General features: G+C 43.5%; 1 protein-coding gene across 2 annotated transcripts; it reads right to left on the reverse strand.

Moving 5' to 3' along the window:
* Window positions 1-1,451: 1,451 nt before the first annotated feature.
* On the reverse strand, window positions 1,452-12,980 carry LOC137193787 (serine/threonine-protein kinase tousled-like 1-B). Of its 2 annotated transcripts, none has more exons than XM_067605158.1 (22): window positions 12,335-12,980; window positions 10,338-10,459; window positions 9,684-9,752; window positions 9,364-9,402; window positions 9,152-9,227; window positions 9,025-9,068; window positions 8,849-8,932; window positions 8,644-8,724; window positions 8,453-8,545; window positions 8,197-8,307; window positions 7,474-7,610; window positions 7,138-7,329; window positions 6,727-6,793; window positions 6,409-6,506; window positions 6,048-6,129; window positions 5,862-5,953; window positions 5,670-5,759; window positions 5,007-5,176; window positions 4,612-4,747; window positions 4,334-4,445; window positions 3,921-4,028; window positions 1,452-3,187 (listed from the first exon to the last, which is right to left on the reverse strand). In XM_067605158.1, the coding sequence occupies exons 1-22, from the start codon at window positions 12,459-12,461 to the stop codon at window positions 3,038-3,040; spliced, it is 2,280 nt and encodes a 759-aa protein (XP_067461259.1). In that variant the 5' UTR covers window positions 12,462-12,980; the 3' UTR covers window positions 1,452-3,037. The 2 variants fall into 2 exon arrangements, with proteins under 2 accessions (XP_067461259.1, XP_067461258.1); XM_067605157.1 differs by having other exon boundaries at window positions 8,849-8,938.
* Window positions 12,981-14,163: the final 1,183 nt, after the last annotated feature.

The raw sequence follows: 14,163 nt of genomic DNA on the forward strand, positions 1-14,163 counted from the left end.
TGACGCCTCTGTGTCTTTATGTTGCTTGTCTTGTAATTTGACCTTTACGCATGAACACAAAGCAAAAAGATAAAAAATTGTCATGAAAGAGGAATAAGGGCGAAGTAAAGATGTGGCTCAAGTTAAAACTTGACTTCATGTGCTCTTAAGATGGGAAAATTACATCAGTGTGTACGATGTCTCATGTGTGAGTAACAGCAGTGTTTTCACTACAGGTGACGGGACGGTGAGATTTGTCTCATGTTGGAAGTCATACAGTCTTTGCATTCAGACAGGTGCATAGGGAAATATGTAATGATGAGCAACAAGTAAAGGACTACAAAAACCCACCCCATATCTCCAAATAATACAAAAGTATGAATTGATGCAATTAATGACTAAAAATCCATAATTTAAAAGTCTCAATGTGTTAATGTAACAACAGCAATTTTCACATTGCCACCAAATTGCACAATAGACGGAATCAGCTTGCTGAGATTACAGCAAACAACAAAATGGTGCATCCTGTTTACTGAACATTCAAAATACTCTGGTTTTTAACCAAAAGCTAAACTAAACAGCTTCCAGCTCAGAGGTTATTGAGGGGCTTAAGACCTGCAGACCTCGTTGTTAGTTCTCTGAAATCTATTAAATGAATGAGTGTTGGTAATGTGTGGGAGCTGGGTTATCTTGATTTGTCTCATATTGTAAGAAATGCCTACTGACTGAACTGATGCGAATGTAACAGCTCCAGCTTGGCTAAATATTGTGATAAGTGGAGCCAAAATATTTAAATATTCCAGTCTTCATATGGATATTATCACCTTCCTCCGTGCTCCATTTTGTGTCAAACACTTTGAGTGAGGTTGCATAACCCTACACAGGAAGTATGTGTCACACTGCAGGAATTAAGACTCGTAAGGCAATTTTTATTGCATATGAACGACGTGGCCTAGCCTTGCACCCCCGTCGCTAATGTGGTTTGACATGTTGCTTACTAATGGCTGTACTTACATCTGTCTACACATGGCTGTCATTAATCAAACAGTATGCGCTTCATGCTAGCACCCATTTTCTGTTTTGTCAAGTAGAAGGAGATTTAAAAAAAAAAAAAAAAAAAAAAAAACTAGACAAGAGGGGATAGGTTTGTTTTACACCTTACTGCACCCGAGTGGATGAAATTACAATTTATCAAACTGGACATGGACTTCAGCTGTTTCATTGCACTTAATCACTTGCTTTCATTTAGGAGCAGCAAGCCGGGAGCAGGTACTGCCTGCCGTTTAATTCACCTGTCATGTTTCTGAAAGTGTATCTGTGTATGGGGTTGTTTTTTTTGTTCATCTAACGGCTTGCACTCAGAGAATTAAGACTTATTTTTAAAGCAGGTGACATCACACACACACACCGTTTGCCTCAGGCGGAGTCAAAGTTGCCGACATTTGAAAAGGCTTAAAACGTTCACAACAACATACATGTTAAGTGTTTTTATTTACAGGACGACAACATTGTGATATATCCGCTTGATTTCTAGCTGCAGTAAATCATGCTGCAACACAGCCAACCTGGAGCGTGCCCACTTGTACAGGCATGAACAGGTGTGACCACCCCCCCCCCCCCCCCACCCCCCCACCCATTTCCAGTATCACTACACAGCATACAGGGACTTTGCTCCATATGATGTCTGTTAGACTTCTACATGAAAGTAAACAAAAACCCAGATGGACAGTGATGTTTTGTGGCAGAAGAACGTGTCGCATCCCCTTCCAATAGCACAGCGGGTGTCCATTTCAGAAAAGAGGCTCTGGAGAGTGTTCAAGTATGCACATACGCGAGGCGAAAACCATTCACACGTTACAAACTAAAAGCAACATTTATAGCAGCAAACTGAGAACAGCTTTCAGGAGGAAACACAAATAAACAGAGCAAAGTGAGACACTGGGAAGCAAGGATAAGCCTCATTATTATAGATTTTGCTAGTGGGTAATGTCTGCTCCTGCATGTGAAATGTACACTTAACTCTGCGCCCCTGGAAACAGTCCTGTAACCACGGGAGTCTTTGCAGTACAGCGACAGCTGATCCAGTCCCTCGCTTCAGTCCAACTCTCTTCAGGCAGGCAGACGAGGACATCTATGACAACATGGTCCTGTAATACTTTGAAACATTTTGACTCCATAATCTGAACAGCAAAAATGGATTAAGACAGATTCACAGATCTTTCTGTAAACCCGGCAGTAGACCTGAATTGCTTTGCAACACAACAAAAGTTTGAACGGAGGATTTGACTACTGATAAGTCCAGAACTAACCCACGCTGTGGTACTTCATGCCAAATCTGTGAGACCAGATGACCGCGATCTGGATCGGAAGTGCAAATCAAACCCAGAAATTTTATCTGGAATTTTTTTTTTTTTTTTTAAAGTCAAGTCCCATCCAGGTTACATCATTACTTTTAAGTCGACCCCCTCAAGGGTGAATTCAATGACATGTAACCATCATTTTGTGCCTCATAAAAACAGATTGCAGAGTTGACTTGAATAGGTTGAACTCGTACCTCCTCTATCTGTTCCCCACCGCCACCCTAGGCAACAAGACCACCAGTGTCTTTCTGTTGAAACCATTCTCAGCCGTCTTGTGAGGTGTATCATGGTGTGGAGCTAAGAGGTGGGCTTGGATAGGAGCTCCTACAGCTGTTTAAACGTCTCCTAAGGGGTTAATTAATAAAATCCATTAACAAAATCTCTAGCTCTCGTTCCAAACAATGCCACTGCCTCTCTCTAAATCTTTTCCCCTCTCTCTTTGAATTTCTCTTCTGTTTTTCAGTTTATTTCTTTCCCCCCCATCTCACGCAGTTGAGTTCAGGGGCACAACATATGCAACTCCAGTATCCCCCCTTTCTTCCTCTTCTCTCGCCAATTTATCCATTTAGGAACAGCTCAGGTAAAAAAAAACAAAAGAAAGAGATAGAGAGAGAGATCCACATCCGTTGTCCTCAAATTCCCACATTCCTGCTTTGGAATTGGCCAGAGGGTCCTGTCAGTCACGTGAGAGAGCCAAGTCAGTAGGTGGGGAGAGATGAGGCGGAGGGCTGCAGGGAGCCGGAGGAGTTCGAACGTCTCATGTGGGGGAGGAGGTAGCTGTCCGAGCACAGTTGGTGAACATCGAACCTGTCCTCCTTGCGATAGGCCAGACAGCGCCGGATGAACGCCTGCGGAGCGGAGGAGAGCGGTTTAGACACTGAGCTCCAGGCTGTGTGTGTTTGTGTGTTAAGAACCAGCTTGATGTGAATCTCTCATTAGACTCTTTATAGTTTCTAAGATAGATAGAATAAGAAAGAGGCCGTGCAACCTTTGTCTTTTGTCTATCTGGTGGCAAAGACCCTGCTGATCTTTTTATAAATACACGAGCGTGTGTCAACATGCAACTGCGCCGCCAAAAACTCAGGTAGACATTGATACTTAAATCATAGTGTGTATGAACATACATTTTTTATTGCGACTATAATTTCAATACACTACGTCTCAACCTTCAAGCCTCTTCTCGCCAGGCAACATCACAATGTTTACCACGCAGTCATATAAATCTGTCAGCTGTCAGACGTTCAGCTACTCAAATCAGGAAATGTTGCACATTATTAGGCAGGAATGCTTTCTGGCAGCACTGGATTTACAGGATTTTTGCATCAATGTGTGAAGTATTGAGTAGTTTATATGGGAATCTCCAGAACATCATCTATATTGTATTGATTATTATTGGATTATTAAACAAAGCCAATGTTGTCTGATAAATCTGGCAATGAGATGTCAAACATCAAATATTTTTAGCAGAGTGTATATAATAAAACTGGCACACTAGCCCATCTCTTGTTTGTATGAATGTTTACTCTATGTGTTTATGTGTCCATTCATCGGTGTGTGTGTGTGTGTGTGTGTGTGTGTTACCTTGGCCTCTGTGCTGGCCTGTGGTTTAGCAGGGAACTGGACCTCTGTGGCTTTGAGGATGGTGTTTTCCTGGAGGATGTCCTGCTGTGACTGGTTGTGACCAAACGGCTGGAAAAAACAAAATGCATTCAAATCACTACTGTTCCAACGCCTTTTACACTGAAACCCATGTGGTTCCTCTGGGACGCTGAATTCAAGAGAAAAGTTAGTCACACACTGCAATCACACTTTCACTCCACCCCACATTTCAAAGCAATGCCTCACAGAGGTGATGTAATTGACCCAACGCATTCAGCTAACAATCCCATGTGGAACAATCTACCAGAGTTGAAGCTCTTCTTGCATGTTTAAACACAGATCATTGAGTTCATTCGCTCTTTCCTCAGTGTAGTGGGTGGTGTTGAGTTTGTTACCTTGCGTCCGTAGAGGCACTGGAAGAAGATCACTCCCACAGACCAGACGTCCACCTTGTTTGAAATCTTAGGCGGTTCCTTTCCCACCACAAAACACTCTGGAGGGAGGTACCTGCGAAACACACACACACACACACACACAATACAATCCATGTCATACAATGTAATAGAGAGTTCATTCATAGATCCTTGACTTTTCTATCATTATTTCATAGCATACAAGTGAAAAGAGTTTTAACCTGCGTTACTGTGTCAGTGTGTGTGTGTCTGCGTCTTACCAGTAGGTGCCTGCTCCCTGTGATGTGAGGTCCATACCGTCCACGCCGTAGTTATCATCATCCATGATCTTTGACAAGCCGAAGTCTGTGATTTTGATTTCTCCACATGCAGTACCATCCACTAATAAGATGTTACCTGTGAACGAGACAGACAGTGAGACAGAGTGGCACAGGAGCAGCGGTATCACCAACTGCACAGAGCTAAACATGCAAAGCCCCAGCAGGGTCCATATCACATCACAGATTGACAAGAAAGCCTCTTCTAAGAAGTGTCAAACATTGCAAACCGAGCACTGTCTGTGTATCCATCCACGTCTCAGTCATCTCAATCTAACTCTGTGTACCGTTCATCTCTTTAAAGTAAATAAGCCGTTCAGTTCCAACATTTGACCCACCGGGTTTGAGGTCGTAGTGGATGATGGGAGGTTTGATCTCGTTGAGGTAGCGCAGGGCGCTGACAATCTGCATGACAATGGAGCGTGCCTCCTTCTCTGACATCAGCTTGTTTTGCTTCAGGTAGAAGTCCAGGTCGTTGCCTTCGCAGAACTCCAGCACGGTGCAGAACCTGGCAGGACAGAGGACGGACAGAAATGTTACACAATTACGCACAAGAGAAAAGGATAATTATGTGCTTACTGTGTCATTCGTTTATTGATTTTAAAAGAGGAAAGATCAACCTCTCATCCAGCAAAATGTTTCCTAAGAGCTGGAGGAGACTCTGAAGGCTAAAATGACAAATAACCCTACAAGCTAAAAGTCAAGGCTTTAAATATAACTTCCAATGTCAGGGCATGTTGCTGCTGAATCATGCATTCCCAATCCCAACCTGATAACACCCCCTTGTTTGCATTTACTTTTGCCACCCTCTGACGTACAGCCTTGAGGCAGATTACAAACTTTACTGGGTAAGGCCTTTAACAAACCTTTAAGTCTGCTGTTTTAAAGCCACTGCAAAGAATGCTTTAGAGATGCTGTTGAACACAGTTGCGTGTGATAAACAACCTCAGGATGCATCAGCCCAGCAGGGCTGCAGCTGGCAGAGGTCAGAGGTGACTCACGTGTCAGTATCCAGGGAGAAATAGTCGTACAGTTTGACTATTCTGGGATGGTCCAGCTGCTTGTGTATCCTGTACTCCCTGCATGCATGCCTGGAAGGAAATACATGTCAATGTAGCGTTTGTGTGTGAGTTACTGGAGAAACACTTTGTCTGCATGTATGTAAGATATCTGTGTGTGTATATAAGACCTACTTATGGTAGTTCTCCTTTTTCTCCTCTCTCCAGTTCTTGTTGAGCTGGTGGATTTTAACAGCTGCATAACGCTGCTCAAACAGGTCAAAAGCCTGTGTGTGACAAAGAAAACACATTTTGTATCTGAAAATGCTTTGCACAGTAAGAGAATGGGAAAAAAAACTAGTGCAGCCATACGGACGTTACCTTATAAACTTCACTGAAGCCGCCCCTGCCCAGCAAGTGCAGCAGCAGGTACCTCTCATTCAGAGTAGGATGGTCTTTAAACCTGTGAGAAGAAACCAGGTGGCGTGTGGAGAAAATGTTCATTGTTTGTACCAGACCATCTAGGAACTCAGTCTGACATCCGTTTTTTATTGTTCTTCTGGATTCATACATTAACATCTTTTACCTACAGCTGACATCATCCATTTTCATTTCGCTGCTATTAATTTAATACACGTTTTTCTGTGAACTACCATTATGATTCATTGTCCTGATTTCTCTTCACAGTCTTATTTAGTGGAAAAGGTTCCTGTGCAGCTTCAGGTGTGTTGAATGGACTTACGCTGAGCTGTCCTCGTTGTTTATCCTCTTCAGCTCTCTAATGTGGAGGTTCCTCACCCGCTCCAACCGCTCCAGTTCTGCTTGGATCTCAGCTTCCTCCTGCATGACATGACACAGAGAAAAATGTTACGTTTCAGTTATTTTCCTGTTAAGAGGTTCAATTAACTTGAAACTCATGAAGTGTCAAGATTAATGTGTGAACATCTCGATTTTAATTACGTTTTCAATGTTTTGATGTACGTTTTGAACTGAAATGTTTGGTCAAGACATGTTCTTCTTGGCTGGTTAATTTACTGGTTCATGTTTTTTTGCTACTGACCTTCTTCAGATGTCCGAGGCGAAGCTTGAAGATTTCTTCCTGCTCGTGGTACTCGGCGAGGGTCAGTCTGACAAAAAATGTGGACGAGTGAAAATCTCCAAACAAAACACATTTGATTGGGACCATTCGTTTAACACTTTGGAAGTCTGCTTACATTTAAACACACATCATCTTCAGTGCTTTCTAAAGCCTCTGATTTAAGAGAGAATAAGACTCCCACACGTTGCTGACAGATCAAAGGCAATGACATCCAAACATTGGCCACATGATATCTTTAAGCCTTTGACACTGATACTGTGCATGTGATCGAAATTACAGTGAGCAGAGCACTAAATTATGAGGTAAAAAAGACGCCTTAAGATAGTTTAATAGTTGCACACAGACGGTGTGTATTTATTTCAGTGTACTCACAGCTGGGGCAAGGAGGGCTTGAGGAAGGGGTCAGAGTCGTTGCCGTTGACCACCTTGGTTTTTCTCTGCTTGGGTTCAGAGGTGGAGGCCACAGAGAGGGAGGGAGACGCAGGGTTTGGAGGCTTCCTCTTGGCAAGCAGCTTCCTCTGTCGCTCTATGTCCTCCCTCTGCTGATTGATGCCCTCTTGTTGCCTGCATGCGGAGGAGGAGGGAATGGGTCATAGGGGAAATACTGACAATAAAAAACAGCTTTTCACATGTTTTTTGCTCTATGCAAAGTCTAAAAGGAATGGGATTAGTCGTGTCAAAACGATGTGTGTGTTTGTAATCTCTCACTTGATCAGGTTCTGGAATGCGTATCCGTCGGTCCACTGCTCTGTGTAGGACGCTCCGTGTCTGACGGTGGTGAAGTGACCGAGGCGGAGACGGTCCTGCATGCTCTTCTCTCGGCACGACTGCTTCTCCTGGGTGCTCTGTGCACAAAACCAGGCGGACACACGTTCGCACACAGTTAGAAATGACGAGCAGCGCGTTGAAGGTGTCTCAACGGCAGCGGGTGAGGAAAGAAGGCGTTTCTCTTAAAACATGCCCGATATTCCCGTGAGCCCTCGTCTCTACCTTCTCAAGTGTCCCCATGAATATATTTATTTATTACATTATTTATTGATTTATTACATTTATTATTTACCACATTTTTACATTACAAATTTAAACACTCCAGACAGTGTGATGTGAAAGAACTGCTTGTGCATTAAACCCCATGAACACACCACTGTGCAGCTCTATAAGGCTCCAGCATGAAATGGTGAAAACCTGGAGGGGACAGGTGGCAGGTGAAGAGATTCAATGATCTACCAACCCAAAAACAGATTTTTTCCTTTCAGGGCGTTTCGGACCAAAGCAGAGCTAAAACACCAAGGAATACTGCACTTAGATTGTTAAGGAATACCAATATTGCATGTAAGGAGCCTCTTCTTTGCAACAAATGAGCTTGAAAACTTCTGTACATTCTACTTAAGAACACAATAAGCTGATGTACATGCACACAAAGACAGATACCTTCTCTATAAGTAGTTTCTTGCTCATAGTGATGCACTTGTTGAGCCTCTCCTTGTACTTCTCCAGGAGTTTCTGCTGTTCATCAATCTGTCTCCGCAGGTCACAGTTAGCCTGTTAAGGAGAGACAGTGAGAGCATAGTAAGTTTGGCTGCGTGGTTATATATACATATAACATAAATAAAACATGAAATGACGTTCTGTAGTACATTAGCCAGTCATCCTACCATGCACTCAGTGTTATATACATTGAACTCACCCTGAGAAGGTCATCTATTCGCCCCTCTTTCTTTTCCAGGTCCAGACTCTTGTTGCTCTCCAGAGCAGCAAGTTTCAAGCCTGTTAGCTCCGTCTAAGAGAGTCAGCCAAGTAGTGTATTACTAAATATACAATGTATACTGCAGGAATAAATGTGCAAGAGGAATGTGCTTTCTGTGTGCGTCATACTACCTGGACACATTTGCTGGATGAGGCTTTGGGATTGTGATCCCCGAAACACAGACTGGTGGGAGAGGAACTGTTCTGCCGGATCTACAGACACAGAGGTATTGTTAAACCTTCTAACAACACGCAGAGACTCACAGGCACCTCATGCGCAAATAACCCATCAGAAATCCCTGCGTAAGACGTTTTTTACTGTTTGCCAAACACTTACGATTGAGCCAGGAGCAGAATGTGAGTTCTGTGGAGAGCGGCGGGCTGACGGGAGGGCTCTGACTGGACTGGAACCATTTCCACCCTGGAACTTTGCAGAGACAGAAATGTACAGACTTAAGATTCTAGTTCAAAATGATAAGAACAGAAACATATCAGAGTTGCTGTGATACTCACATCAAAGTAGTCGCTGATCTTGGGCCCACGTGTGGAGGTCTTCCCTGCACAGAATATTGAGCAAAGACTTAATGCAAGATATCAGTGACGCATAGATGCTGCGATTTTCTGCAGGTGTCAGTCGTACCTTGACTACTCTCTGAATAGGTGTCAGCTTTCCTTTTTCTCCCTCTGGACGATTCGGAGTGCTTCTTCTCCGGAGTCTGTTAATCAATATGGAATAGAAGAGAGAGACAGAAAAAAAAAAAAAAACATAAATCCCCTGTGTTTTACCTAACAAAACTAGTTCCAGTGGAGGTGTTCAACAGGAAAGAGCAGCAGGAAGAAAAGAGTACATACTGAGTAGGCAGGGGAGCTCCCTCTTTTCAAATCAGAGTTCTAGGAAGAGAAAACAGGGAGAGGTGGATGTAGTGGGAGAGACTCAAAGTCGAGTGGGCCGAGCACAGGAAAAAACACAGCGCAACTGTATCTAACTAGGTTTCATTGTCGAAATCAGTGCATTTAATAAACTGTGTGATATTTTATTTCTTGTCCTATCTTCGCAGTAATACCTGACTATAAAATTCAGTGGATAATTCATCGTATAACACTGTCGTAACTAATAGTGATCAACAAAAACACGTCCATTGCAGAAATGACTGTGTGTGTGTGTGTTTTACCTCTGACTCCTTGTCGCTGGATGAGCCGAGACTTCCATAGCTGTGGTTAGAGGATTCATTGGCCAGACCCTACACACAATGAGAATTCAAACAAATAAGTGAGCGCATACAATATGAAAATATTCCCAGGTGTGTGACGCTTTCCAAATTCAGTGACCTCACGAAATGTAAACAACAGTGAAACAAAGGCGAGGCGTGCCTCTTGCCTGCCACGTCTGATAGGAATCCAGATCTTCATTTATTAGGTGTGTCACTTGGCCCTTTTCCAAAGCAACAACTTTTCCAGGAAACCTGCATCCTTTTTAGGAAAACAGGAACTTTACCTGCTTTTTTCACCATGGGAACCTACTGACATAGCACTTGCTGTGGTGGAGTTAGTCACACACTGAGTTAAAATTGGAGTTTCTTGTAACACTGTTGGCACTTAAACAATGTGGCCAACCTTCCTAGTAGTCTAAAAAAGTTGGTAGTTTTATCAGTCAAATCTGCAGATGTAGCAGAAAATGCGAACAGGATTGCACATAAGGACCTTTCAGCTCATGAGCTTCCTCAGTTCCTGGGGTCTATTTGGCTGGAAACATGGTCAACTTTGTTTGTGTCCGGTGTGTGACGCAGCTCAAAAATGAGGATTTCGTTTTTCTGTGCTGCCGTTACCTTAGCACCTCCGCTGGTGCTCCCAGTGCTGCCTACTGTGTTGCCACTGACAGCTCCCGTGAACCTGGCCTCCAGCAGCTCCTGTCTCCTGGGGTCCAGGCTGTGCAGCTCCTCCATGGGGCCTGGCACAAGGACATCAGCAGAGTAAGGTTAAATGTTTTATTACAAGTGACCAGTGGCGGCAACCGCAAGAAATCAGAGCAACTGTGCCCTGAACACATTCCTACGACTGTAAAGGAATAAAAATGAGCACTCAGAGAAGGAGCAGAGGACAGTATCTGTGGGAGGATTAGAGAAAATTAGAGTGATTAGAGGATAAAAATAGAAAAATGGATTTGATTCAGCTGGGCAGTAGGTAGCTCTTTAAAAGATGCACTTTCATGCTATGATGGGAGATACTGTTGTGGAGTGACGCTGCTGTTCTAACTAAAGTAGGAAGGTCATTCTACCTCTGGATAGCCTCAGGGAGAAGAGCCAAGGCCGATGGAGTGAGTCTACAAGTTTGTCGACACAAAAATCTTCAACCAGCCCGTGTATTATCTCACTAATGAGACTGCCACAGTGGCCTCATTGCACAGTGCTAAACTAGTCTCTGACCTTTAGGGATCTCAATACCTCAGAAGCCTTTTGGTTACAGTACAATACCAGCTTAGATAAGGACGCTGGAAGTTTTATCCCAAAGTCATATCTTTCTATGTGCTGCACAGTCAAAGAGAAAAAGATGTGGGCCTTGCAGTAGCTCTCTTATCTAATTCAAATGCTGCACATGTGCATCCATGTTCCTTACATTGTTCCAACTGAACACCGCTTTTAGTTTTACAGGCCATTTAGGTTTTGAAAAAGCCTTTCAGATATCCTCAGTGTAGCTAGATTTGCAAATGTCTGAGTGCTAAACCTTGCAGCTGTAAATCTGAGCCACAGTGTGCATAAAATGACTTTAGCACACACTAGCAGTAGGCTGTATATAAATGCAGCCAGACTGGGCCTTGTTCTATGACAACCAGTATCCAGGGAGAGACACACAGGATCCTCTGCTCCCTGCTGACTACTGCTGCATGTGTTTGTTTCCTTATTGGACATTTCCTGGCTGTCATCTTTACAGCTTCTGGCACAGGGGCGAGCCCTAAAAGGCATAATGGACATTATGAAACCCTTGTGCTATGAACCAGAGAGCACACAACAAGGCCTGTGTGAGGTTACCTAAGGACAGAGGAGAGACTGGTTTGGGTTAATTAAGCTATACAGCTAAAGCTTGATATTACACCAGTATTTTGTCTTTCAGTTTGTTAGTGTTAATAGTATCTACCCGAAAATGTAAAATGATATCCTCAGTAAAGTATTTATTACGCAGGTATTCGTTCATACTACTAACACCATCCTTTTCCAAACATATTTTCAGCATATCGTGTCCTATAACTAAAGGATTTCGCTTAAGATCACCCTTCTGTCACATAATATCCCGCAACTCGGCAACACAGAAGTAAACAACATTGGTCTCAGCATGTCGAAAACAATAAACAAAAAGGATGCATCCAAACTGGTCACAAAAGTAAAAGCCAGGGCCTATTCTCAAGTTCACAGCAGCAGGACATGCATTGCAATGCATTAACGGATGCATGTAGAGCTACGCTGTTTTAATATCCCAACTAGATGCTGTTGATAGGAGGCGAGTGTTATAAACTGTCACAAAAACACTGTTAACGCATCAACAGCTGCGAGTAACAAGAAATCATGAAAGCTGACGGTCCCATAAACAAAAACAGCGAGCTAGCGCTGCCTTTGTGCAAACATGATAGCTTGCTGCTACTTCGACTGGCCATCAACTGAACTGACAGCTGACGTTTGGCTTCCAATTCACGGCATCAGTGAACTTGACATCCATTTTTTACTTCCAGCAAACGTTAGCTCGACACGGCCAGAATCATCCACCTCTCCTGCAAACACATACTTTTAAAAGGAGAATAAGAGTCGGTCGTGCACTTGGCGAGCTGATATACCTTCCTTGCTCTTTGCGGTCGCCGTTATATGTTGTTGAGAAATCGTTGGGGACGAGGAGAGCTGCGACCAAGATGGCGTCGCCTCCAAACTTCCACCACCACTTCCACTGTTACTTTGGACACTCATGAAGCCACTTTACCGCCGAGAGGAGCCAGCGTACACATTGCCGTTCGCGGAAAATCCCAAACTCGCGTCCATCGTTTCACACCTGCTTGTAGCCAAACCCGGCCGAGTTAGTACGGTTTTACGTCGCTAGACGTCTCGCATTGTGTGGGCCGTGCGGGTCCTGTGGAGGAGCAGCTTCTTCATTAGAGACTCGTTGAAACGGATCCGATGTAACGTTAACCTTTGCATGATGACCGCACCGCGCGCCTGTCAGCATCCAGCTCGCGAGCGGAGCTTTGATTCTAGGAGGCGAGGCTATCGCGAGGCTGGCGCTCACCTAGCAGCGCGAGGAGGGGGATGGCATGACACCGACACAGACACTGATCTGGGATCATTTTACTCTGCTCCAAACTAGCCGTGTGTTCACAGGAAGGCTCCACTCAGCGTTGACCTGAGAACAGCCCCTTGTTTGGGTGAAAACAACAAACACCCCGAAAAGATGGCCGAAAGTTCCTGTCTGGTTGAGGAGAACGAAGGAAAACAGAAACACACACGCGCGCGCACACAGACGACACACAGTCGCGCGCGCACTCTCTCTCTCTCTCCTCTCTCTCTCTCTCTCTCTCTCTCTCTCTCTCTCTCTCACACACACACACACCTAGTTGTACGTACACAACATACACAACACACGCGCACGGACACACACACATACTGTATGTATAAATAAATAAATAAATAAATAAATATATATATATATATATATATATATATATATATATATATATATATATATATATATATATATATACACACACACACACACACACACATCACACACACATCAATACACACACTTCACCTGCTGCTAATTATACTACACATTAAGTGTACTTATGTTTTCTGTGTTTTTTATACTTTTTATGTACTTTTTTATACGTACCCCCCCCCCCCCCCCACACACACACACTTTCTAATTCTTCTTTTCTCTTCATATATATATATATATATATATATATATATATATATATATGTGTGTGTGTGTGTGTGTGTGTGTGTGTGTGTGTGTGTGTGTACAGTATGCATGTGCAGTAGTAGAACAGTAGGCCTATGTGTTTAGTTGTTTTGACAGTGAGTGCGTGAGTGTGTGTGTGTGTGTGTGTAGGGGGGTTGAGGGGGGGTGTCTGTGTGTTAGGTAGGGCTGTGGTCTTGATATGCTGTTTTTCAGTCTTGAAATACAAGTTGCAGGGAGGGGTGTGCAGGTGGGAGGATAGTGATGTGGTCTGGGCTATAAGGTCTTTTGTTCCAAATTTGGTGCAGTGCATCAAAATGCCTTTGCCTTCACACAGACTCTCTGACATCCAACTGTTTGGCCTACATCTTATTTTTACATTCCTTTCCCATTTGTTTTGATTGAAATACATTTATTTCGGATGACAATACATTTATTGACTGTGAGCTGAGAGTCAGCAAATGTGTGTCTTTCCTGATACAGAAAAGATATTGAACCTCTAGTAATTGAAAAGTAAATTCTAATGTAATCTGATGGGTTCAGATGAGGCATTCAAAGTAATAGTAAGCACACTGTAAAAGGGTATTTTGTCTGTCAAACCCCAGTTTCCCTTGCAGTCAGATTGCATCAGGTAACGTACTGAGGCACAAACGATCACACTGCACCTCATATGCACCTGCCCATGGTAACCTGATTTTTTGGTCACATGGTTTC

This window comes from Thunnus thynnus, chromosome 12 (genome assembly GCF_963924715.1).
Source record: "Thunnus thynnus chromosome 12, fThuThy2.1, whole genome shotgun sequence".
Lineage (NCBI taxonomy): Eukaryota > Metazoa > Chordata > Actinopteri > Scombriformes > Scombridae > Thunnus > Thunnus thynnus.

Coding starts and splice junctions, on each gene's coding strand:
- LOC137193787 (XM_067605157.1), bottom strand. CDS start 12,461: ATGAGTGTCCAAAGTAACAGTGGAAGTGGTGGTGGAAGTTTGGAGGCG. Junction 9,069..9,151: donor CTATTCAGAGAGTAGTCAAG/GTACGACTGACA, acceptor TATTCTGTGCAG/GGAAGACCTCCACACGTGGG. Junction 6,794..7,137: donor AAGCCCTCCTTGCCCCAGCT/GTGAGTACACTG, acceptor ATTTTTTGTCAG/ACTGACCCTCGCCGAGTACC.